At 33.1% G+C, this 20,282-nt stretch overlaps 1 protein-coding gene across 2 annotated transcripts in view; it reads right to left on the bottom strand.

The window, feature by feature from the left end:
• Positions 1–20,282, bottom strand: part of TOX (thymocyte selection associated high mobility group box) — a 322,052-nt gene that overhangs the window by 196,863 nt on the left and 104,907 nt on the right. Inside the window, exon 2 of one of the 2 annotated variants that reach the window (XM_074199972.1) lies at positions 5,877–5,942. The exons of the other annotated variant lie outside the window; for it this stretch is intronic. Coding sequence (XP_074056073.1) covers positions 5,877–5,942 — 66 coding nt within the window. The remainder of the gene's footprint in view (positions 1–5,876; positions 5,943–20,282) is intronic. 2 annotated transcript variants of the gene reach the window in all.

Raw genomic sequence — 20,282 nt, 5'->3', positions numbered from 1 at the left:
AAACTGTTCCAGTTCTCTGCTATATTTATTATTATAATATGTGTTCCATGGCAAGCTTAGAAAGATGAAGTTGAAGAATGTGATATTGTGAAATTAAAGAATAAGGTTAATTTTTCATCTCTTCATCTGTTCATTGATTAAATATAACTGAAAAACTTCTAAATTCAAGATTGTGAAGGAATAAAAAAGTATTTTTCAAAATTTAACAAAATTGCTAGTTAGCTGGTTGGTGTGAGGAGTCATTTTAACATCTTAGGCCAGGTGCTCACGTATCAAAATAAGCCTTAAAGAGTTTCTATTGAGGCAGCAGTCTTATTTCATAACCAATTCTCTACAATTCAAATTTTGGTGGGGAGAATTTATCAAGAAAACACACTCTTCCTAATGCTTGAAAAACATACTACAAGACAGTCCCAATAAAATTCTTAAGCATATTCAGCAACAAATATTTATATTCTGAAATAAAAAATGAGCCTTGCACTCACAAATCCCACAGCTTGGAAATGTATATGATACACAACATTTAACCTGTCAGCAGCCTCATTAGTGTCACTGACTAGGATCTGGCAATCAGTAGATGGTGTGTTCTACATGTGTTTACATTTTAAAATGCTCTTAAAATAGCTCCACTATGGAGCTACATAAAGCAGTGGACAAATGGAATTCAGTTAAAACCTGCAGATGTTCCCCAAATCTTCTCTGAATTCAATTAATTACTCCATGAGGAGACCACTTAGAGCAAACAGATTTAGTATTAAACTTGTAAATAAAAGAAAGACAGTGTGTGTTTGTGTATGTGTGTGTGTGTGTGTGTGTGTATGTGTATGTGTGTGGGAAAAATTATTTGAATATTAACACCAATATCTAAGTGATATTAGAAAAATATGCTAAAAGATGGGAGGACTTTTTAAAGTCACTGGACTCTTAAGGCAAGCATTCCCTATTTAGATCATACCTGTTATGATTTTCTATACCGGCTATTAAGACATTTTTATAAACTGCAAGAAATATGTGAGCTATTACGAGATATAATTCTGAAAAACAGACTTCTATGTAAGAAGCCAATTTAGGAAGAAAACAACATAAACAATAGTAACTTGTGTGCTCAAGTGAAGCATCTTTTTAATTTTGAGTAATGAAGATGTCAAGCCAAATGCTAGAGTAGTTTAACTTAATTAGGTGGCCTATTTTTCCAAGCAGCCTTTCATTTCCCATTGAAAACTCAGCTTGTATGCAAGGCAACAAGAGCAATTTTGTCTGTAATGAATACCTCCGGGATTGCACAGAGTAATCATTTGAATGTTACACTGAAGACTGGTTTGAGTAACTAGTTTGGGCTTGTTGAGATGCCAGACTCTGTTAGACTAACTAGATTAATCAAAGCATGGCAGTTTTATCATTTTATTGGGTCAGAGTTCACAAGGTCAAGTCGATGTTCCTTCTGGAGCCTCTGCCAAAAGGAAGGCTGTTTTAATTTGTGGTTCAAATTCATGTCATGATCATGGGTATTTTATGAACCAAAAGATAAAAAGGTATTTAAAATAAAGTACCCTTAAAATGTGTTGTCTTGAATATTTCTTACTTAGTCTTATATCTCATAACTCATCCAGCTTCCAAACCATGAGTGAATTTCCTAGTCAGTAAAGTACATAATTAAATGCTATTTACACTGTTTTTCAAATTTAATTCTATATGTTTTATATATATGCATATTTCACATATATATATAATTGCAAAACAAATGATAAAGATTCCTTTGCAGAAAAGGAACTTGGAAATGTTTTTTCTTATGTGACTATATACCAGTGTTTAGGGTATTTTTACTGCACATACTGATTTCTAATCATTATTTAAAATGAATGCTTGATATTCATTTATGCTATTAATAACTTAAGTTTTAATATCATAAAAATATAATCATGTAATCACATATATATACCTACACCCTTTGTAGTATTGATATATCAATTACAAAGGAGTCTGACAAAAGCAAATTATTTATTAGATTCCTACAAATAAAATTAAAAGAAGTTTATTCTGTATTTTATTCCTCCTGATCTTGAGGCCAAGTAGGAAACAGAATCAGAGAGATGGAAAAGCATATAGGAGGTATAGTAATTGAACAATAAAAAATTTACTATGCGATGATATTCAGTTTAGAAAAAAAACCCACTTTAAACACCAACCTTTACAAAAAGAAATCTAATTCAGGACCAAAATTCAATGATTTTTTCGTAATTTTTTTTTTGCTTTTTTTTTAACATACTAGCCTCACATAAGATAAATATAATTTCTGGAGTCACTGAAGTTAGCATTAGAGTTAGCTTTAAACTATATGCACCAACTGCTCTGCTAGAATCTTTCATCTTTCTTGTCCAAGAGCTCAGTCTCACATTCAAAATTCAGAGACCCAAATTCTAGCATCTCCTCTGATCAAACTCCAACTTAGCTGTGCTGGAAAATGAACTGGATCTAACATATGAAGAACAGACAAGCAACTAAATCTGGTGACTTCTTAAGTGTTTCAGTTATAACCAGTTTTTTTCTAGATTATCTATCTGACAATAAGATATCTGGGATACTCTGGATTCACTTTAATGAAAGAAAGTATGGGGTTCTGTGATTGTTATTGCTGTTATTGTTCTTAAATCAGAGAATTATGCTTCCTAAGCTTTTTCATTCAATAAAAATGAGATATGTTTCTACCATTTCAAAAGGCCTAACTAGATGAAGCAAGGTCTCATGTCTGTGGGATTGATTAATAAATTGTCCATAGCTGGTTCATGTGGAGGTCTATCTATAGGAGAAACCTTAACCACTGGATGAGTTCAATTTGCATTCTCCATGCACTGATGTGTCCTGATGTATATATAGATTGGCAGAGAGTAACAAAGATACTAGTACAGAAAGTGACAGTATGAAGTGACAAAGAGACCTATGTCTATAGGACTTGGAGTCAAAAGGCTTGAGTTTGAGTCTTGATTATAATAATATGCAGATGAGAAATGATTTCACCTCCTAGACCTCAGTTTCCTCATGAAGGGGTCAGATTGCAAAAGAGTATTTCAATTCTAAGAGTCCATGATCCTGAATTTCCCTGTCCAAAAAACTGATTAACTCAATAACATTTTTAATTTACTTTATTGAGTGAATCTTTTAGAAAGCAAGAATATATTCTGTACTGAGTTGCATACATTTCTTAAACTATATGAGCAAGTACTCAAAGACTTCTTCCAATTGTATTAACTCAAACTCAATACTCTGAAAGAATGTTAAATTGGTTATAACTGAAACACTAAGAAGTCACCACAATTAGAAGTATTATAAAGGCAATGTGGTAAATGTTCTAAGAACGAAATCCAGAGAGCAGTAGAAATGTCATGTGTTTTTATTACATAGTTGGCAGGCATATCATGGGTGGTGTAATTAATTTAAAAGCTGCCTACCAACTGCAGAATTAGATCCAAAAAAGGCTTGTGTACACTAGCATAAGAGGTATAGAATGCATGCAGTAGAGACTATTGCCAAACAGCCCTTTGGGACTGTCTAAAAGAATATCATTAATTTTTACAGTATACTTACACTGCTGGCTCAGTTCCAGCAATGGCTTTCTATAAAAATCATTTCAAGTATAGAATTATGCTATTTGCTTGCAGCAACATCACAGGAGCAGTAGTGCGCCATATGTTGCTACTTAGCAACTTAGTCTATAAGTCCCAGAGCATGTACGGATTTGAAAATTGAACAGAAATTATAATTGTTGAGTGATGCTGTGAGGCAAGTTGTCTAAGATTACCAAACTATGCAGATGTTTGATGTTATGTAGGAAAAAGAACAAAACTATTTTTTTAGCTGCAGGATGACTGAAGTCTTATTTATGTTAGCCTAAAGGGGATAAATTGATTAAAATTCTCTAAAATAATACAAGGTAATGGTTTTGTGAAAATACCATATTACAGTTGGAAAGAAGGCATAGGGAAGGGGGAGGAGACCTCAAGTGTAAATTCTACTAAGATTACTGAGTGACTTTAATTTGTAAACATTTTCTTCCAGTATACTAACTGAAATCTTAGCAAAACTCAATTTTTAAAAATACTTTCAGAAAAAAATTATATTATTTAAAGAAAATGAATCAGTTTCTGCTTCAGTAGCCTACCATCATTTTCAAAAGTACAAAAAAAAAACTCATTTGGGATTGTTGTTTCTTCAGTAAATTAGATCACTCATATTTAAAATGTGCTTATGAATTCACAGCCTAAAAATTTTAAACTCAAAATGTTGTTTGATTTTTAGACTGATGCTTAAATTATCCATGGTACTTCCATTAAAAATCTAGGGGGTGGTGCTAGGAGAAGTAGAAAGCATTTATCAGCTGCAAATTTACAATGCTTTCTTCAAAACTCTTCAAGACCAACCTAATGATTCTCTGAAAGGTAGCAGCTGCTTTATAACAGTAATCATTCACTGAGTTTGTGTTTCTACTGTTTCAAACAAATTCAATTAGCCCCTGCACTTCAAAACCCTAAAGGCACAAATGAGACGACATGAGGTTACTTTAATCTAATAGTAATACTAAACTTGTCAGTACAGTTTGGGGATTGATGGTTAGAAAAAAAATTAATAATAACATTTTTCATTTTTTAATCAAACAATTCCATTCACAACTACCTATTGATCTTAGAGCATTTTTAGCTGATGAATTCAGTCATATGAGAATCTTAAATGCAAAATTAAGGCTTTCAAAGGCATTCTCATAATTATTGCTGCTGCAGATCAAAAGGTTATGGAATCTAGAGATATAGAAACTCAAAATACTATTTGTGGTTGAATCCTAAGGGTTTACTTACAAATACTGTTCATCAAAGAATGAAAGTATTGAAACAATTTATACAACATTTTTGCAACCTCTCTCTGATCAATTGTTTTAGAAATAGAATTCAGATAAAAAAGTAGGTATTAAAACCACTACATATGAATTCATATTCCTACTGTTATGACAAACTTAAAACTTAAATGATTTTACAAGGAAGAAAAGGTCCACATGATGAACATACCCAATTCTTCCTCACTATTTTCCCATCTTTCCCATATTATTATCTTGCATCATATAAACAATTTTAATCAGTACACTTTGTTTTAAATCATCTCTCTGTACCAAAGACCTAAGTTAAAGTATCTGATACAAAAGTAACCAAGCATTTCAAATATATATATATATATATATATGCATATATATATCTATCTATCTTATAAATGTCTCTTTTGTTTCCATTGTACTTTTGTCATCCTTGTTTCTTCTGACTAAATGCTTTGCCAACTCTTTCCAGCAAAATGGATTCAACCATGCCCTTGAAGGGCCTCATCATATTATGTATTTTGGCCTGGAAGTGAAAACCTCACAGTAGATTTTGAGTACTGCTGATGGTTTCACACTTGGCATACCGTCTCCGGCCATATGATTTCTGCTCCAAATGCCACACTTGGTCTAAAACTGGCCTAACAGCAGATAATTAAAGCTATTTGTGACATGTGCAGCTTATAATGATTAACTTGTCTGCAGTCAGGAGCACAAATAACCTGCACCTGTAAAGACTTTATTTCCTAAAGGTAAAACAACTGTTTAGGAAAGATCATGCTGGCAAAACAGCTGCTTGCATTCTGGAGAGGAAACAAGGTAGCATCTTTCAACAAACGCCAACTCCGGTGTTTTATCAGCTCTATCTCATTAACTGGAAACAAGGCTTAAATGCTTTGTTTATAAATTATGATTATTCCTGATTGCAGCAGTTACTGATAGTGCCACTCATTTGCAATGCAACTCTTTGAATTTGTTTAATTACAATTTGAAACAAGGCAGAGAAGATTAATTAACCCACCTGGCTTGCTGGCACATAGTCCTGGCTCGGCTCTGTCATACTCATATACATGTTCTCACCGTCAAACTGCGAATGAAATAATAGTAAACATTCAGCAATCTTGAATGTTTTTCTACATCGACTGGAAAACAGTAACCATAAAAATATACTGCAGCCTGGAATATGGGAAACCTGTCATTCGCTGAGCCCATCTTGCCTTTGATGTTCCTGTTGTCATCCTCATTGACCCTGGATGTCAGTGATTGGGAGTAATTAGTGGTCTAGTAATTACAGCAAGTAAGCACGAAATGAATGGTTTCCTTTCATCTGCAATCTGTTTTAAAACAAAATGGCTCATTTTGTTCACCCTGTCTACATATTGCTGTTTGGTCGTAATGAAGGATTAAATGAATGGCACACTTTCTGACAAGAGGAGATGAAAATGGAAAATGTACTGAAGCACAACTCAATGGATTCTAACTTTAGATCTGAGAAATGAACAAGTGCTGAGTTTCCAAAACAAATTAAAACTGGTCTCAGCAGAAATCTCAAGTGAAATTTAGATGAAAAAAATACTTAGTAAAATATATGTGTACATATACATATGTGTGTGTGTTTGTGTGTGTGTGTGTGTGTGTGTGTGTGTGTAGAGTAAGTGGTAAATAATTGTGGGGAGGAATGCAACTGGTTAATACATAAATGTTAGAATATACCACCATAGGTGTTATATCGATCTTTCCAAAATTTCCCAACTGTAATTTGAATAAACAGGTTCTGTTTATCACAATCTGGACAACAAAATGTGCCAAATGATTAAGGAATGATTGATCAAATTAATATGCCAAATAAATGGCATATTAATGGTCCATAAAGACTAAGATGAAAAACTTTATAGCAAAATACTAAGATTTGTATGAGGTGATGTGACATTGAGAAACATTAAATGCTACACTATCAAGGTTAATGTAAGCTCCTTGAGAGCAGAGACTGCTTTACTTTCTATTTTGTATCCCTTAGTACTTAGAGTATCTGACAACATGGAAGTTAAAAACTGATTAAAGAACATTCCGTTCCTTTCTGTGATAATGGATAAATTAACAATTTTAAAGTAATGTACTTTGTATAGGGAGAGTTGTTAGATGACTGAACCATTTGGAGAGAATATATTTAGAAGAAATTGATTAGCAGGTTCAATTCAAGATGTATCCAAGGAAAAAAGATTTCAAATTGTTCATGAAGCAGTAGCATCAAAAGGATAAGGGTACTAATATTCTATCCAGATTTTAGGTATACTGCACAAATAGGCTACAATCCTCTCTATCTTTCTTCTGTTAGCCAATCTCAATTTGACTTGAATATACATACATTTATAAATGAAGTTTGTATTAAATGCAATATGAAAGTACACATCTTTTCTATTACCAAAAATGATGCAAAGAAACAGCTTTCTTTTTTAAATGTATGTATTACTGTATTACTGATACACACAAACACACACACACACACACACACACACACCATTCTGATAGAAAGAATATTTTAGAATCATAGTATTTTATACTTTGTTCCTAAGTGATTGGATATTATTCTAATATACAAAGCTCAAGATATCCTTGATTCTTAAAATTCATAATTTATAGATCATATATGACTCTAAACAGAAACACAATTAATCATAAAAGAAATGTTGGCAGTACCATTCAGAAATGGCACCTTTAGAAAGGATCAACAAATATTCATTTAAACAGAGATCATTCCATTGATGTATAAATCATTTAATACAAAGTGTCAAATACATCACCAGCATGCAGCCCACAAACTCCTGAATATTATCTCTACCAAATTAAAATGTAATTATGAAATACTTCAGAAAAATACATTGAAACATAGATAATATTAATTTGTGGTTTTCTAAGAGATGTTGTGATCTTCAGGGATCCTTAAATATAGTTTAGAGATCCCATTTTTATTTGAGTTTGACACAACTGGTCTAAGGTACCAAAAAGTCAAAGTACATACCAAATATTGTATTTCAGGATAGGTGAAAAGAAAACATGGTATTTCTTATCTACTCCAATTGAAATATTTTGATTCAACCCAATGGGCAGTTGAGTTCCCCACCCCTCCCAAATCATAACTAGCTGATATATTTTGTAGATATAATAGGATTGTAAACATTTATTTAACACTTTTAGAATATTCTGCATAATGTTTAACTGTTATGACTTGTTTGCAATTGTTTTTAATGTGTAGACCCAAAAGAAATATTTTAAGTGTTGGTAATTCTTGTGATTGTAACAGATAAAAATCAAAGAGAAGTGGTACATGACTTCCATATGATTGTATACACACTGCAGATATCTTAGTTTCTAAACTCATGTCATTGAGCAAGTCTTCAAATTGTACAATGTTCATACTTATACATAATTTTAAATGTTCATTAATGTCCTTGATAAGATCACTTTTATTATAAAGTATTATTATGTAAGCAAAACCAAACTGAGAAATGACATTTTCATATGAAAAATATATGGTGCAAGCATTATTACATACTGAAATATATATTTTGGAGCATGATGAGTTCACTAGTTATTCAATTATGGAGGAAAATAAATGTAAATAAGTACATAATCTTTGGAGCATAATTTTAGAACTTATTATGAAGTATCATAAAATTAAACCAATTAAGCAATAGGACTGATTGACTATCATTGCATGTATTAGGATATTAATAAAAACCCATTGAATTAAATTGAATTTATATTTAAACAACCAAAAATTGAGAGGTGAATTCTATTATTTACTTAAAGAAATTGCAACTCTTCTGAAATACCTTTTTTGAAAGACCGTGAGACTATAATAAGATTATGGAATTAGCGCTCAAGAAGACCTGAAAAATAATCCAATCCAACTCTCTCATTTCTAAAATGGAAAATTAAGGCTCAAAAGAGTTATTTTCTTACCCCTGGTGACACAGTTGGCAAAACTAGGATTTAAGTCTAGGTTAAAATATGACTAATTGGTTAAAACTTTAATATGTAGGAGAAACCTGGAGATGTCAAAATATCAGGATTAAAAATTGACTGTGGTCATACAAGGTCAACCTGCTTCACCATTGATGATGTGGCAGAAAATAAACAGAAAACTCTTTAGTGGGCATTTTCCTTGCCAAGATGCTTATGGAATTAAAATATTTCTTTTTTTTAGTAGTTTCTTGAGGAAATTGAAGTGACTCTGATTTGTTCTGACTAAAAGGAAAGTATTTTGGGGGGGTATATTTCCTATGACTTTTATTTTTCTTTCTTTAATGAATAAAATAATAGTAAATGAATGATTACCTATGTAACATATTTATAATGGTTTGGATTTGGCCAAGTACCATAGTTTGTCAGCTGGAAGCAATATAATATACTTATATTCTAATCTGTATTAAAATTTTGTGGGTATATGTATTCTCTCTTTCAAATCAATCCTTGATGTCAGGGACCATGTTTTCTTTTTCATAGTATTTTTCACATTATCTCCCTAAGAGTGCCAAATATATATATATTATACATTTAATAAATGTTAGCTGAAAGGAGAAAGGGTTTGTTTCTGACTTGAGGACAGGGGAGAGTTTCTGGAATGTTGCCACAAGATTATATTAATAGCAAAGATCATAGCTAATATTTATATAGCTCTTTAAAGTTCATGAAACACAACTTATATTAACTTATTTTGTCCTCAAAATATCCATGTGAAGTCGGGGTTATTATTATTATCCCCATTTTATAGATGGAAACTTACTCTAAAAGTTTTCATTGCTTGCTCAGGATTACTCATCTAGTTAGTGTCCTAAGATAAAATTTGAACTTGGTCTTCTTGAGCTTTGAAGGAGTTTGCATAAAACCACCTATAATTCCATTCCATGCAGGAAAACACTTCTTAGACACCTATTCACTGAAAAATACTATGTTAGAAAAAGAAACAGATCCTGTCCCATTCTATTGAGATTGATAGATTGTGAGCACTATCAGAATGTTAATGCCTTGAGGGTTTTTGCCTCATTTTGTATCTTTAGTACTTAGCTCTGTATTAGCTAGCAGTAGATGCTTAATAAAAGTGTGCTGGTTTGTTTATTTGCTGGATTGGTAGATGACTGATACACAGACCTAGCTGCTGGAGAGAGGCAAAGGATCTATAAGAAAACAATACATGCAAAATTACTAGGCATTCAAAGTTTGAATTTAGACTTCCCTAAAGATAATAATCATACTATTATTTATTATGAAGCAAACTAATTGCCTGGATAGAAATTATAGCATCAGAACTATATGAGTGAAACTAAGAATGAACCCTGCTACTATATAAACTTTATTTATTACAAAGGTGCTTAGGACCACTCAAAAATGTGTAAGAACAAACACAAGTAGAAGGTTATATGATTGCTTGGGTGTATAGACAGAAGGAAAAATGGCAAAATTTTGCTGACTCCTGACCTCTCAACAGTCCTGAAAGCAGGGGAAATGTTTGTGCTTCCATGAAGACAGTGGCAGCCATTCACATTTAGTTTGGAATCCGTATCCTGAAAGGTTTGGCAGGTCACACGCTGGGAAGCACTCTCTGAATGTGTTGGTATTACATAATTTTAAGCAGTTGTTAGCAGAGATAAAAACCATAAAATTTTGGGACTAGAAGGGCCCTTATAGTTTTAGCCACTCATTTCAGATATTACTATTAAATAGGAAGGAATGGACCCACTGAGAGATGAAGCAGCTTGCCTAAGATAACACAACTGGTTAGGTCAGGGAACCCAGGTTTCTTCACTATAATGCAGTGCTCTGTCCCTTGGTCTACCTTAACTTGCATATTCTTAACTGGAAAAGGAATGAAGGAAGGAAGCATCCATTATGTAAGAGATATTGTGTTGAATGCTTTACTATTATTTTTTTTTGATCCTCACAACACTCTGGGAGGTAGATGAAATTATTATTCTCATTTTACAATTGAGGGAATTGGGACAGCAGGTTAAGCAGTCCAGGGTCACAATAACTAGTAAGTATATAAAGCTGGACTTGAAATCAGGTCTTTCTGAATTTAGGTTCAGTACTTTTATCCACTCTTCCATCTAGATGATTAGCATAATTCCTCTCCAAGGACTTTAAGACATAATAGTCAAATTCAAAATATAGTTTTTAGTAATAATAATAGTAATAGTAATAATAATATAATGATAAAAAGCATTTATAAATATCTTATAGTTTGCAATGTACTTTTCAAAAGTCCTGGATTATTCTATCAACCTTTGAAAATAGGTATAGTTCCACTATTTGCATCTTTCTAACAGCATCAATGTTTTCAAATAAATAAGTCTTACTAAAAAACAGTGACAGCGAAAGTCACATGTTATCAGAGCACATAAAAATCTTGTATGTATGTATATATATATATATCATAAAAAGGATCAGATAATTTATTACTAAACTAACATTATGATTTGCTATTACATCAGCTAGGGGGTGGGGTGTGATGGGGTATCATTGAAAGGATGTATATTTATTTAGCTTCTAGCTTCAAGGCTGCAATGTGTTGATACTAGATAGTCTTGACTCCGTTAGCCTCCATGCCGCGCACTGGTTGAATGAAATGGTAATGCCAAGCACAGCAGGTCATTAAAAGCAGTTCTGACTGAAGGAAGAGAGAATAGACATAGAAGAGTGTATCAATGTCCAAACAGAAGAAAGTGGCAGTACCACACTGGTTCTTTGTATGACTGCATGTTAGAACCAGTGAGCCTATGTAGCTGAACTAGAAAAGAGTAATCCTCTCAGCTGGTCTCCTGCTCATTTAAAATTGAGGACCCAATACTATTCTACCATTCTGAACTGCATGAAGAAGTAAGGGCTGAACATAAACCTGTTTGATAAACTTTCTATTCCACAGGGAAAAGATGTTGCTACTAAAGTAGCTACAAAATTGAGAACTAACTTTGGCCTTGACTCTAAACTTTCCCATATGAGAGCAGTGACTAATTTTCATTCTCTGAGGATTGATTTGATCTTTGCAAAGAAGTCAAGAATCATTTAAAACTGCATCTGGAGAATCAGGTAAATGATCAAAACAGTTTTTCTAGCACCGCTCATAAACTATATTTGAAAACAATGCCAAAAAAAGAATTTGCAAGAATATTTTGAACACTGGTATCATTATTGGAATAAATGCTTCACCTTCCATGGAAACTACTTTGAAGGGCAATGTTCTGATATGATCTGTAAAGCAGTCTCATTATTTCATTGCTAAACCATATATTTCTTTTATCTTTATCATTCTGTTCTAAAGTGTGATTTATCTGATTTTCAATGATTCAAATGTGTAAAGGAGAGGAGAAAAATTTCATCCCAAGTAAGTGGAAGACATAAAGAACAGTAACTACATAAATGAAAAAAAGTTGGTTCTAATGAAACAGAAGTTGAAAATGCTGACAAATGTAACTTTGGCTTGGTATCATATTAAAAACTACTCTTCACCATGTATCAACCGATGAATAATGCTTCTGAACTTCTTTAATTCTCTCGAGGCCACCATCATTCTTCTAGGTTATCCTGTTTCACAACTTTGGTATTACCCATGATTCTTTACTCTTCCTTGTCCTTTCTAATATTCATGCCCTTACTCCCTTTCTCCTATATGACCACAGTAGTCTCATAATTGGTATCTCTATTTCAAACCTCTCCTTATCCCATGCAATGTACACATGGTTGCTGATATATTGTTCTAAAAATGTAAATCCCCAACTCAGGAAAGTTCAATGATTTTTTATTGCCTGTGGAATCAAATATAAGCTTCTTCGTTCAACTCTGAAAATCCTTTGCAACCTGGTCTCAACCTATCTTGTTAGACATTGCTACCTTTCTCTCACTCTATGTTCTAGATTAGACAAATTGTATTATTTTTGGCTATGCCTCTCACACAGTTTCTTATTTTTATGTTTTTGTACTGGCTATACTCTTCACTCTCCTTTTGCCTCTTGGGGTGTCATTTTCTTTATAACTTAGCTCAAGTACCAGCCTTTTAATGAAGTTTTTCCTGATTCCTCAATTGTTAGTGAGTGCCCATCCTCAGCCAAATTTAGTTTGTTTTTACTTTGAATAAATTTATATATATATATTTGTGTATGTACATGCATCATCATCATCATTAAGAGGCAGATGGTGATGAAGAGGTTATACTGAGGCTGTAGTTAGGAAATTCTGAGTTACAATCTGGACTCAAGACACTTAGCTCTGTGACCCTGGGCAAGTCACTTCATCTCTACCTGCCTTAGATTATTCAACAGAAAAATGGGGGTAATAAGATCACCCATCTCACAGAGTTGTGGAGAGTATCAAATAAGTTAATATTTGTAAAGCACTTGTCACAGTGCTTAGAACACAGAAAGTGCTGTGTAAATGTCAGCTATTATTATTGCCATCATTAAAAGTATAAAGCATTTAAGGTTTGAAAAATTCTTCACAAATATTCACTCACTTGATGCTCACAACCATCCTGGATGTAAGGTGCCATTATCCTCATTTTGCAGATGGGGAAATGGAGCAAGTTAAATGACTTGCAAGTATTCGAAACCTTGAGAATCCCAGGTCCAGCACTCTATTGACTATGCTTAGCACGCAGGTTTGCACCTATAATAAGTGTTCAGTAACTACATCTTGATTGATGAGAAGAAAACCTTAGACACTATTCTTGTGCCTATATTAGATATGATGGAAAACCAATCAAAACATTTTTGAAACTTTTTATATTTTTCTTTCTTCTTAGGGATTCCCTCCTTCCCCCTTATTTCTAATCCTTCTTTCACAACACGACTTTTATGGAAATGTGCTAAAAATGATTGTATACAACCTATATCAAATTGTTTGCTGCCATTGGGAGGAGGGTAGAAAAATGTGGAACTCATAAGCTTGCCAATGAATGAATGTAACTTTTCATGTAACTGGAAAATAAATTAATTAAAAATTAAAATTAAATTAAAAATCAAAACTTCCATTACAAATTCTATTGACTAAACTGCCAAATCAGGATAGGGAAAATTTATATTAAATATAATTCAGTATTGATTTATTATTTCATATGGAATTCATATTTAGAAAATTCTATATATAAATATATATACAATATATTTATAACTTCTATTTATCAACTACCCCTGAAGCATATAGCTATACAATTCAAGATTTTAATTTGAAACCTAGCTGAACAATAAGGGGAAAGAGTTCAAGTTGAGTGTCTGGCTTCACTTTGTCTCATTTCAGTTAAATGTTTCTGAATCTTTATATTAAAAGAACAATTTGTGAAGTATACTCCTATTTTCTGACACTCCTAACCCATATTCAGTAATTTCCACACCTTATCAGCTTTCACCTCATTTACCACAGTTCCTAAATCTTATACAGATGGGGCATGAAACATCTGAGACTAATTACTTTACTTGGGTGTTGATTCTTTCATTGCTAGTACAATTCCTTGGCACCCTGAGAAGTTTTCAACATCTGTCATATAGGGAGAAAACGTAAGAGTGCCTTTCTGCAAAAATATATTGAGACAATCTAGAACATTTTGTTCAATTCTGAGAATCTCAATACCATAAAGATAACAGATTAAAGAAAAGATGTGCAAAGAAATAAAACTGAAAAATAAGGGCATTGGAGAGGCTCAAGTAAGAAAAATATAAAAAAGAACATGCTTTTAAGTTGGCTGAGTGAATTTAAATAAAATGGGATATAATCTGCAAAAAGAAAAAAAACAGATTTACTTGTAAACAGTGCAAGAACATAACATATAACTAAGACTTAAAAGAAAAAAATAAGAAATTTGAAATTAAGGTATAGAGTAATTATTACTGTTCAGTTCAACATATTTTTAACCAGTCATAATAGTATAGAGCACTATGGAATAATTATATTGTCATGAAATTATCTTGGTTATAGAGACATTTGAAATGACAAACATTTAAAGTTAATAGAAACAGTAGTATTTTTGTTGTCTTTTCAAAACCTAGATTAGTTTAAAAAATACTACTTTTTATATATAACAACAAAACACACCATTTTCTCTTCTATTATTATTTTCTCTTTCAGATTAGATAAGTTTTTACAGATTTTATAAGTGAAAGTTTTGGAACAATTTAACTGATTGATTATCAGAAAAAAATGCCTAGAAATCATTCTCTTCAGCTATGGATTTATCCAACTTGGTTTGTACGCTATTTCAGTTGTAAGAAATATCAAAGGTCATTCAACCCATTTTCCTCTAATAAAAAATATTGCGTTTTCAAAATTCTTCTAACATTGTAATGGTAGATATTTTATTTTTGCCTAATTCCAATATCTCTGAACCTATAATTTTCTATGATTTTCTGTGTTGTCTCATTTACATTTTTGTAACAATTTTAACTATTCCTCTAATCTTAGTTTATGTTGTTTTGACTAATTGTCCCCTTTCCTTCAAGAAATGGTAATTCCACAAAATTATAGATCTTTATTTTTCTTTATCTTTTTAAAATTTTAATATTTATAGTGGTTCTAGCCATTTCCTTTCTATCATTTGACCAAACATTTCATCCCTTTTTGTCCTTTGCCAGCCCCTTTCCCATTTGTCAATGTCTTTTTCATAGCATGGTGCATTACCTCAGATGGAATTCTATCCATAGCTTTACTTATGTAGCCTGGAGAGAGATGATTGGTTTTCTTTGTTTTACACCCCATGAATATGCCCTGGCATGGAAATATCTGTTGTCCTTTGGCATAAAACTGTAGGCAGAAACTATCACAGCAATGTTCCAGGGGGTTTTAACTACTTACTTGGTCTTATTGGCACATTAAAATTAACCTGTAATTGTTTTCCATAGCCATAGCATGAATGAATGCCTAAATATATTCTTTACTGGTAGATTAAGACCAAAGAGAACACACCCTCAAATTTCCATATGCTTTCAAAAGAAAAATTACATCAGTCAACATGCATGTCTTAGTCATCTCAAATTGAATATAGAATATATACGCCTGGATACTCTATGTTAGCTCTGAATTAATGGGTTTTTTCTGAATACACAAAAGAAAATCATATGAATTTCTCTTTACACTACATACATGATACCAGCAATGCAGTTACTTTCAAGGCTAGATTATAGCAATCAACTGCAGTTGTTTGCCCAACACAGTCTTGGTTAGACTGTTAGCCAAACTGAGAGGCAGGGTAGCATTGTGCCTATACAGTTTTTTGAACTTGGAAGTTAGAAGGAAAGACTTTTTTGTCAAATTCTACTTCAAGCTCTAATCTGTATGATTGTGTGGGCAAGACCAATAACTTTTTTTCAACTCAAATGCAGAAATGGAGAAAATAATACCTGTACAGTATTTTTCTCATCAAATTGTTGTAAGGATCAAAAAATTTAAGAGTGTCTTTAAAGCATTTTGCAAATCTCAAAGTGCTATATAAATGTCAGGTATGATTAGCTTGAATAGTCATCATTTTCATAGTGCATTGGATTTACAAAGCACATTACACACATCTCATATGATCCTCAAAAGTTGCTATTATTCTCCTCATTTTTATATCAGAAGAAACAGAGGCAGAAAGGTGTTAAGCTCAAGGTGTATTGCTCAAGGTGAAATAGTTTCTTAGGCTGTTTTTACTCAGGTCTTCCTGGTTTCAAGTTCAGGATTCTAAACACTGTTCCACTTATATATTATATTATATAATATAAAGTATATAGAGGAATCTGGGCAGTTAAGCCAAGAGTCAAATTTCTTGCCTTACTATGTAGTGATATAAGAGTTAACACTATTATCAAGGAAAGGTCTCTGGACTTTAAGTCCAGGGTTTGCCACTTATTAGTTATGTGACCACCTTTCTAGGCCTAAGATTTCTTATTTGCAAAGGAGGGCTATTTTGCCTACTACCTATCTCAGAGGGTTGTCATGAAGATGGAATGAAATTATGTTTCTGAAATTGCTTTATGAACTATTACATTCTGCATAAATATAAGCCATTAAAACACACATACACACCTAGCTCTCAGATACATCATCACCTGAGGAATAGCAGCAGTATATCATAAAACTAGAAGAAAGACTGGAGATATCTGCTCCAACCTTCTTATTTTACAAATGAGGAAATAGAGGCATTAGAAGGTTTAATAATATACTGTTTTAGTGTGCTTTTTAAAAAAAATTGCTAGTCATTCCTTAAAGTACTTCAATCTCAAGAAGGTTTTCTAACTTTTTTCTCCAGTACAGACCACCCCTTAGGCAACCATTTTTTTTAACATCCCTCCTAGGAACTACCTCTGTACAGTCACTAGAGCATGATATTGTATCCTGAACCTTTTGCAAATAAATTCATAGTATTTTAGAGACAGAGTTTGGAGTGGGCCTCTAAAACCATTTAGTCCAACTTTATCACATTTCAGTTGAGAAAATTGAGATCCATGGATATTAAATGACTTGCTGAAGATCACTTAAGTAGCAAGCATTGGACATTGTTCTTTTCATGATACATCCTTACCCCCACCCTTCATGAGTATATGGAACAGCTGGAGACTTGTCAATGTGAATGTCAGTGTACACAAGTTAATAAACATTAATTAAGTACCTACTGTGTGCTTAATATAGCTTGCTGTAGGCATCTAACTAGCACAGTGGAAAGAGCTCTGGGCCTGCTGTTAGGAAGACCAATACTTACTGGCTGTGTGACCCTGGACAAGTCACTTAACTCTGTTTAATTCCCTCATCTGAAAAATGAGCTAGAGAAGGAATTGACAAATCACTCCAGTATCTTTGCCAGGAAAATCTCAAATAAGGTCAAAAATATTCAGAAATGACTGAAATGACTGAACAGCAACAGTAATAACATGGACAAGGGATTGTGCTATATAAACTCTGGGAATAAAAGAAAAAAAATAATACCAGTTTTTGCTCTCGTAATCTAATGAAGGAGACAAAAAAAGAACTATATACAAAATAGATATGCACAGGATAAGTTAAGAGATAATCTCAAAAAGAAGGAATAAAATTAAGCAAGATTAAGAAGGGAATGCATTCTTTTAAAAGATGGGACTTTTATTGAACACTGTTATTCTATTAGAAACCAGGAGGGACAGTAATTGAGGGAAACCTGGAGGGATTTGCATGAACTGATGCTGAGTGAGATGAGCAGAACCAGAAAAACACTGTACATACACCTAACAGCAACATGGTGGTGATGATCAACCTTGATGGACTTGCTCATTCCAACAGTGCAACAATCAGGGATAATTTGGGCTGTCTGCAATGGAGAATACCATCTGTATACAGATAAAGAGCTGTGGAGTTTGAACAAAGTTCAAAGACTATTCCCTTTAATTTAGAAAAAGAACCTGATATCTTATTGTCTGATCTTGTTATCTCTTATACTTTATGTTTCTTCCTTAAGGATATGATTTCTCTCTCATCACACTCAATTTGCATCAATGTACAACATGGAAACAATGTAAAGACTGACAGATTGCTTTCTGTGGGGAGTGGGGGAGGGAAGTAAAATTGGGGGAAAAATTGTAAAACTCAAAATAAATAAAATCTTTAATTAAAAAAAAAAGATGGGACTTTTGTTGAGAACTTAAAGGAAGCCTGGAAGTAGAGCTGAGTAGGGACACCATTCCAAGTAGGGGAGATAGCGACAATGTGCAGTCTTGAGAGATGGAGAAGAGCAGCAAGGAAACTGGTATTACTGGATCACAGAATGCATGATACGGAGGGAGATATAAAAAGACTGGAACGCTAGTCAAGGCTCAAGTTCTTAAGAGTCTTTAAAAGTCAAACTGAGGGGTGGCTAGGTGGCACAGTGGATAGAGCACTGGCCTTGGAGTCAGGAGTACCTGAGTTCAAATCGGCCTCAGACACTTAATAATTACCTAGCTGGCCTTAGGCAAACCACTTAATCACATTTGCCTTGCAAAAACCTAAAAAAAAAAGTCAAACAGAAATGGCAGTTATTGTTATACTGCCATTAGATCATTTTAATATGTTGGTTCATACTATCTTGCAACTGGTGACATTTTTCCTTCTATCATTTCTAGCTATATAAGACAGTATTGAATGGAAAGTGTAACAAGCAATGAGAACTATGAAAAGAGAACTTGACCTTCCAAGCCCTGAATTCTAGTCCTCTCTTTATGTTTCACCTCACTCTATTACTCAAGGAAAATCGCTTATTTAGATTTCTGGTTTAACTGCAAAATGGAAAAATTGTTCTCAGTCTTTGCCTAGGTTCCCTGACAGATCTTAAGATATTTGACTACCTTTATTCTTTGTAAATTTTCTCCAGCATTCAGTTTGGTTCTGCACAAATTTTAGGAAACTCTGGGATATGGAAAAACATTTGCAAGAACACTGTAGGGTAGCAGCATCTTGACTAGTTCCAATATCATCTTTTCCCATTTAGCAGTGTGTTGTGATTATTTAAAAGTGAAGGAGGACTATTTCATAAAGACTTGGTAATTCTAATGTGTTGGGGCTTGAAGAGCTAGCCTCCTGTGGAGAATTTATCCAATCCTCCCTTCCTCAATCGAGTGCATTAATAGGCACAAAGAGAATGGGAATAATCAGGCTCAATAACACTTCATTGACTTCAAGAGACCTTGTTAATATGTGTTTAAAATGAATTCTGACATAATAGATAGTACAATATAATAATAATAGCCAAAATTTCTATAACACATTATAGCTCAAAAAGCACTTTACATATATTATTTCATTGTCCTTCACAACCTCACAAATTGTGCTTTATAAATATTATTATCACAACTTTACAAATGAGAAAACAACCTTTGAGGGGTTAGCCAGGGTTACCTGGCTGATTTGTCTGTCTAGATGTTCTTATCTCATTTGATGTTCATTACAACTGTAAAGGTTTGTATTAAAGATATTTTCATCCTCATTTTAAATCATATGAAACTAAGATGTGGGGAGATGAAGGGATGACTTGCTCATGCTCATGCAGCTGATGTCAGGGAAGAGAGTTGAATTTAAATCTTTATAACTCCAGGTCCAGCATGACTTTCCCTGCAACTTCCTCCTTTTCCACAGAGATCACCTAATATCATCTCATAATGAAAGAGTTCAGAAGAATAGATAATTTCAAATAGTGTCAAACTATTAAGATGTTAATATAACACTGGGATACTTTCTGATTTTTAAAGACAGAAGTTTCTTTCATTTATGCTTTAACAGACTAATATATTAAAGTCAGTTTGCACCTGCTAACTATACAATGACTATCAAAAGGGTGAAGAGGCACAAAGGTATGGTGGTACATCAGAAGAAGCCAGCAGGACAGAATATTAAAAGTTTATCACAACTATTGCATAAAGTCTACAATTCATGGAACCAGTTAGATGGCTCAGGGGATAGAGCA

The sequence above is a fragment of the Macrotis lagotis genome, chromosome X, assembly GCF_037893015.1.
Source record: "Macrotis lagotis isolate mMagLag1 chromosome X, bilby.v1.9.chrom.fasta, whole genome shotgun sequence".
NCBI lineage: Eukaryota > Metazoa > Chordata > Mammalia > Peramelemorphia > Peramelidae > Macrotis > Macrotis lagotis.
Note: the sequence above shows the minus strand (reverse complement) of the source record. Positions and strands in the feature narration are given on the sequence as shown.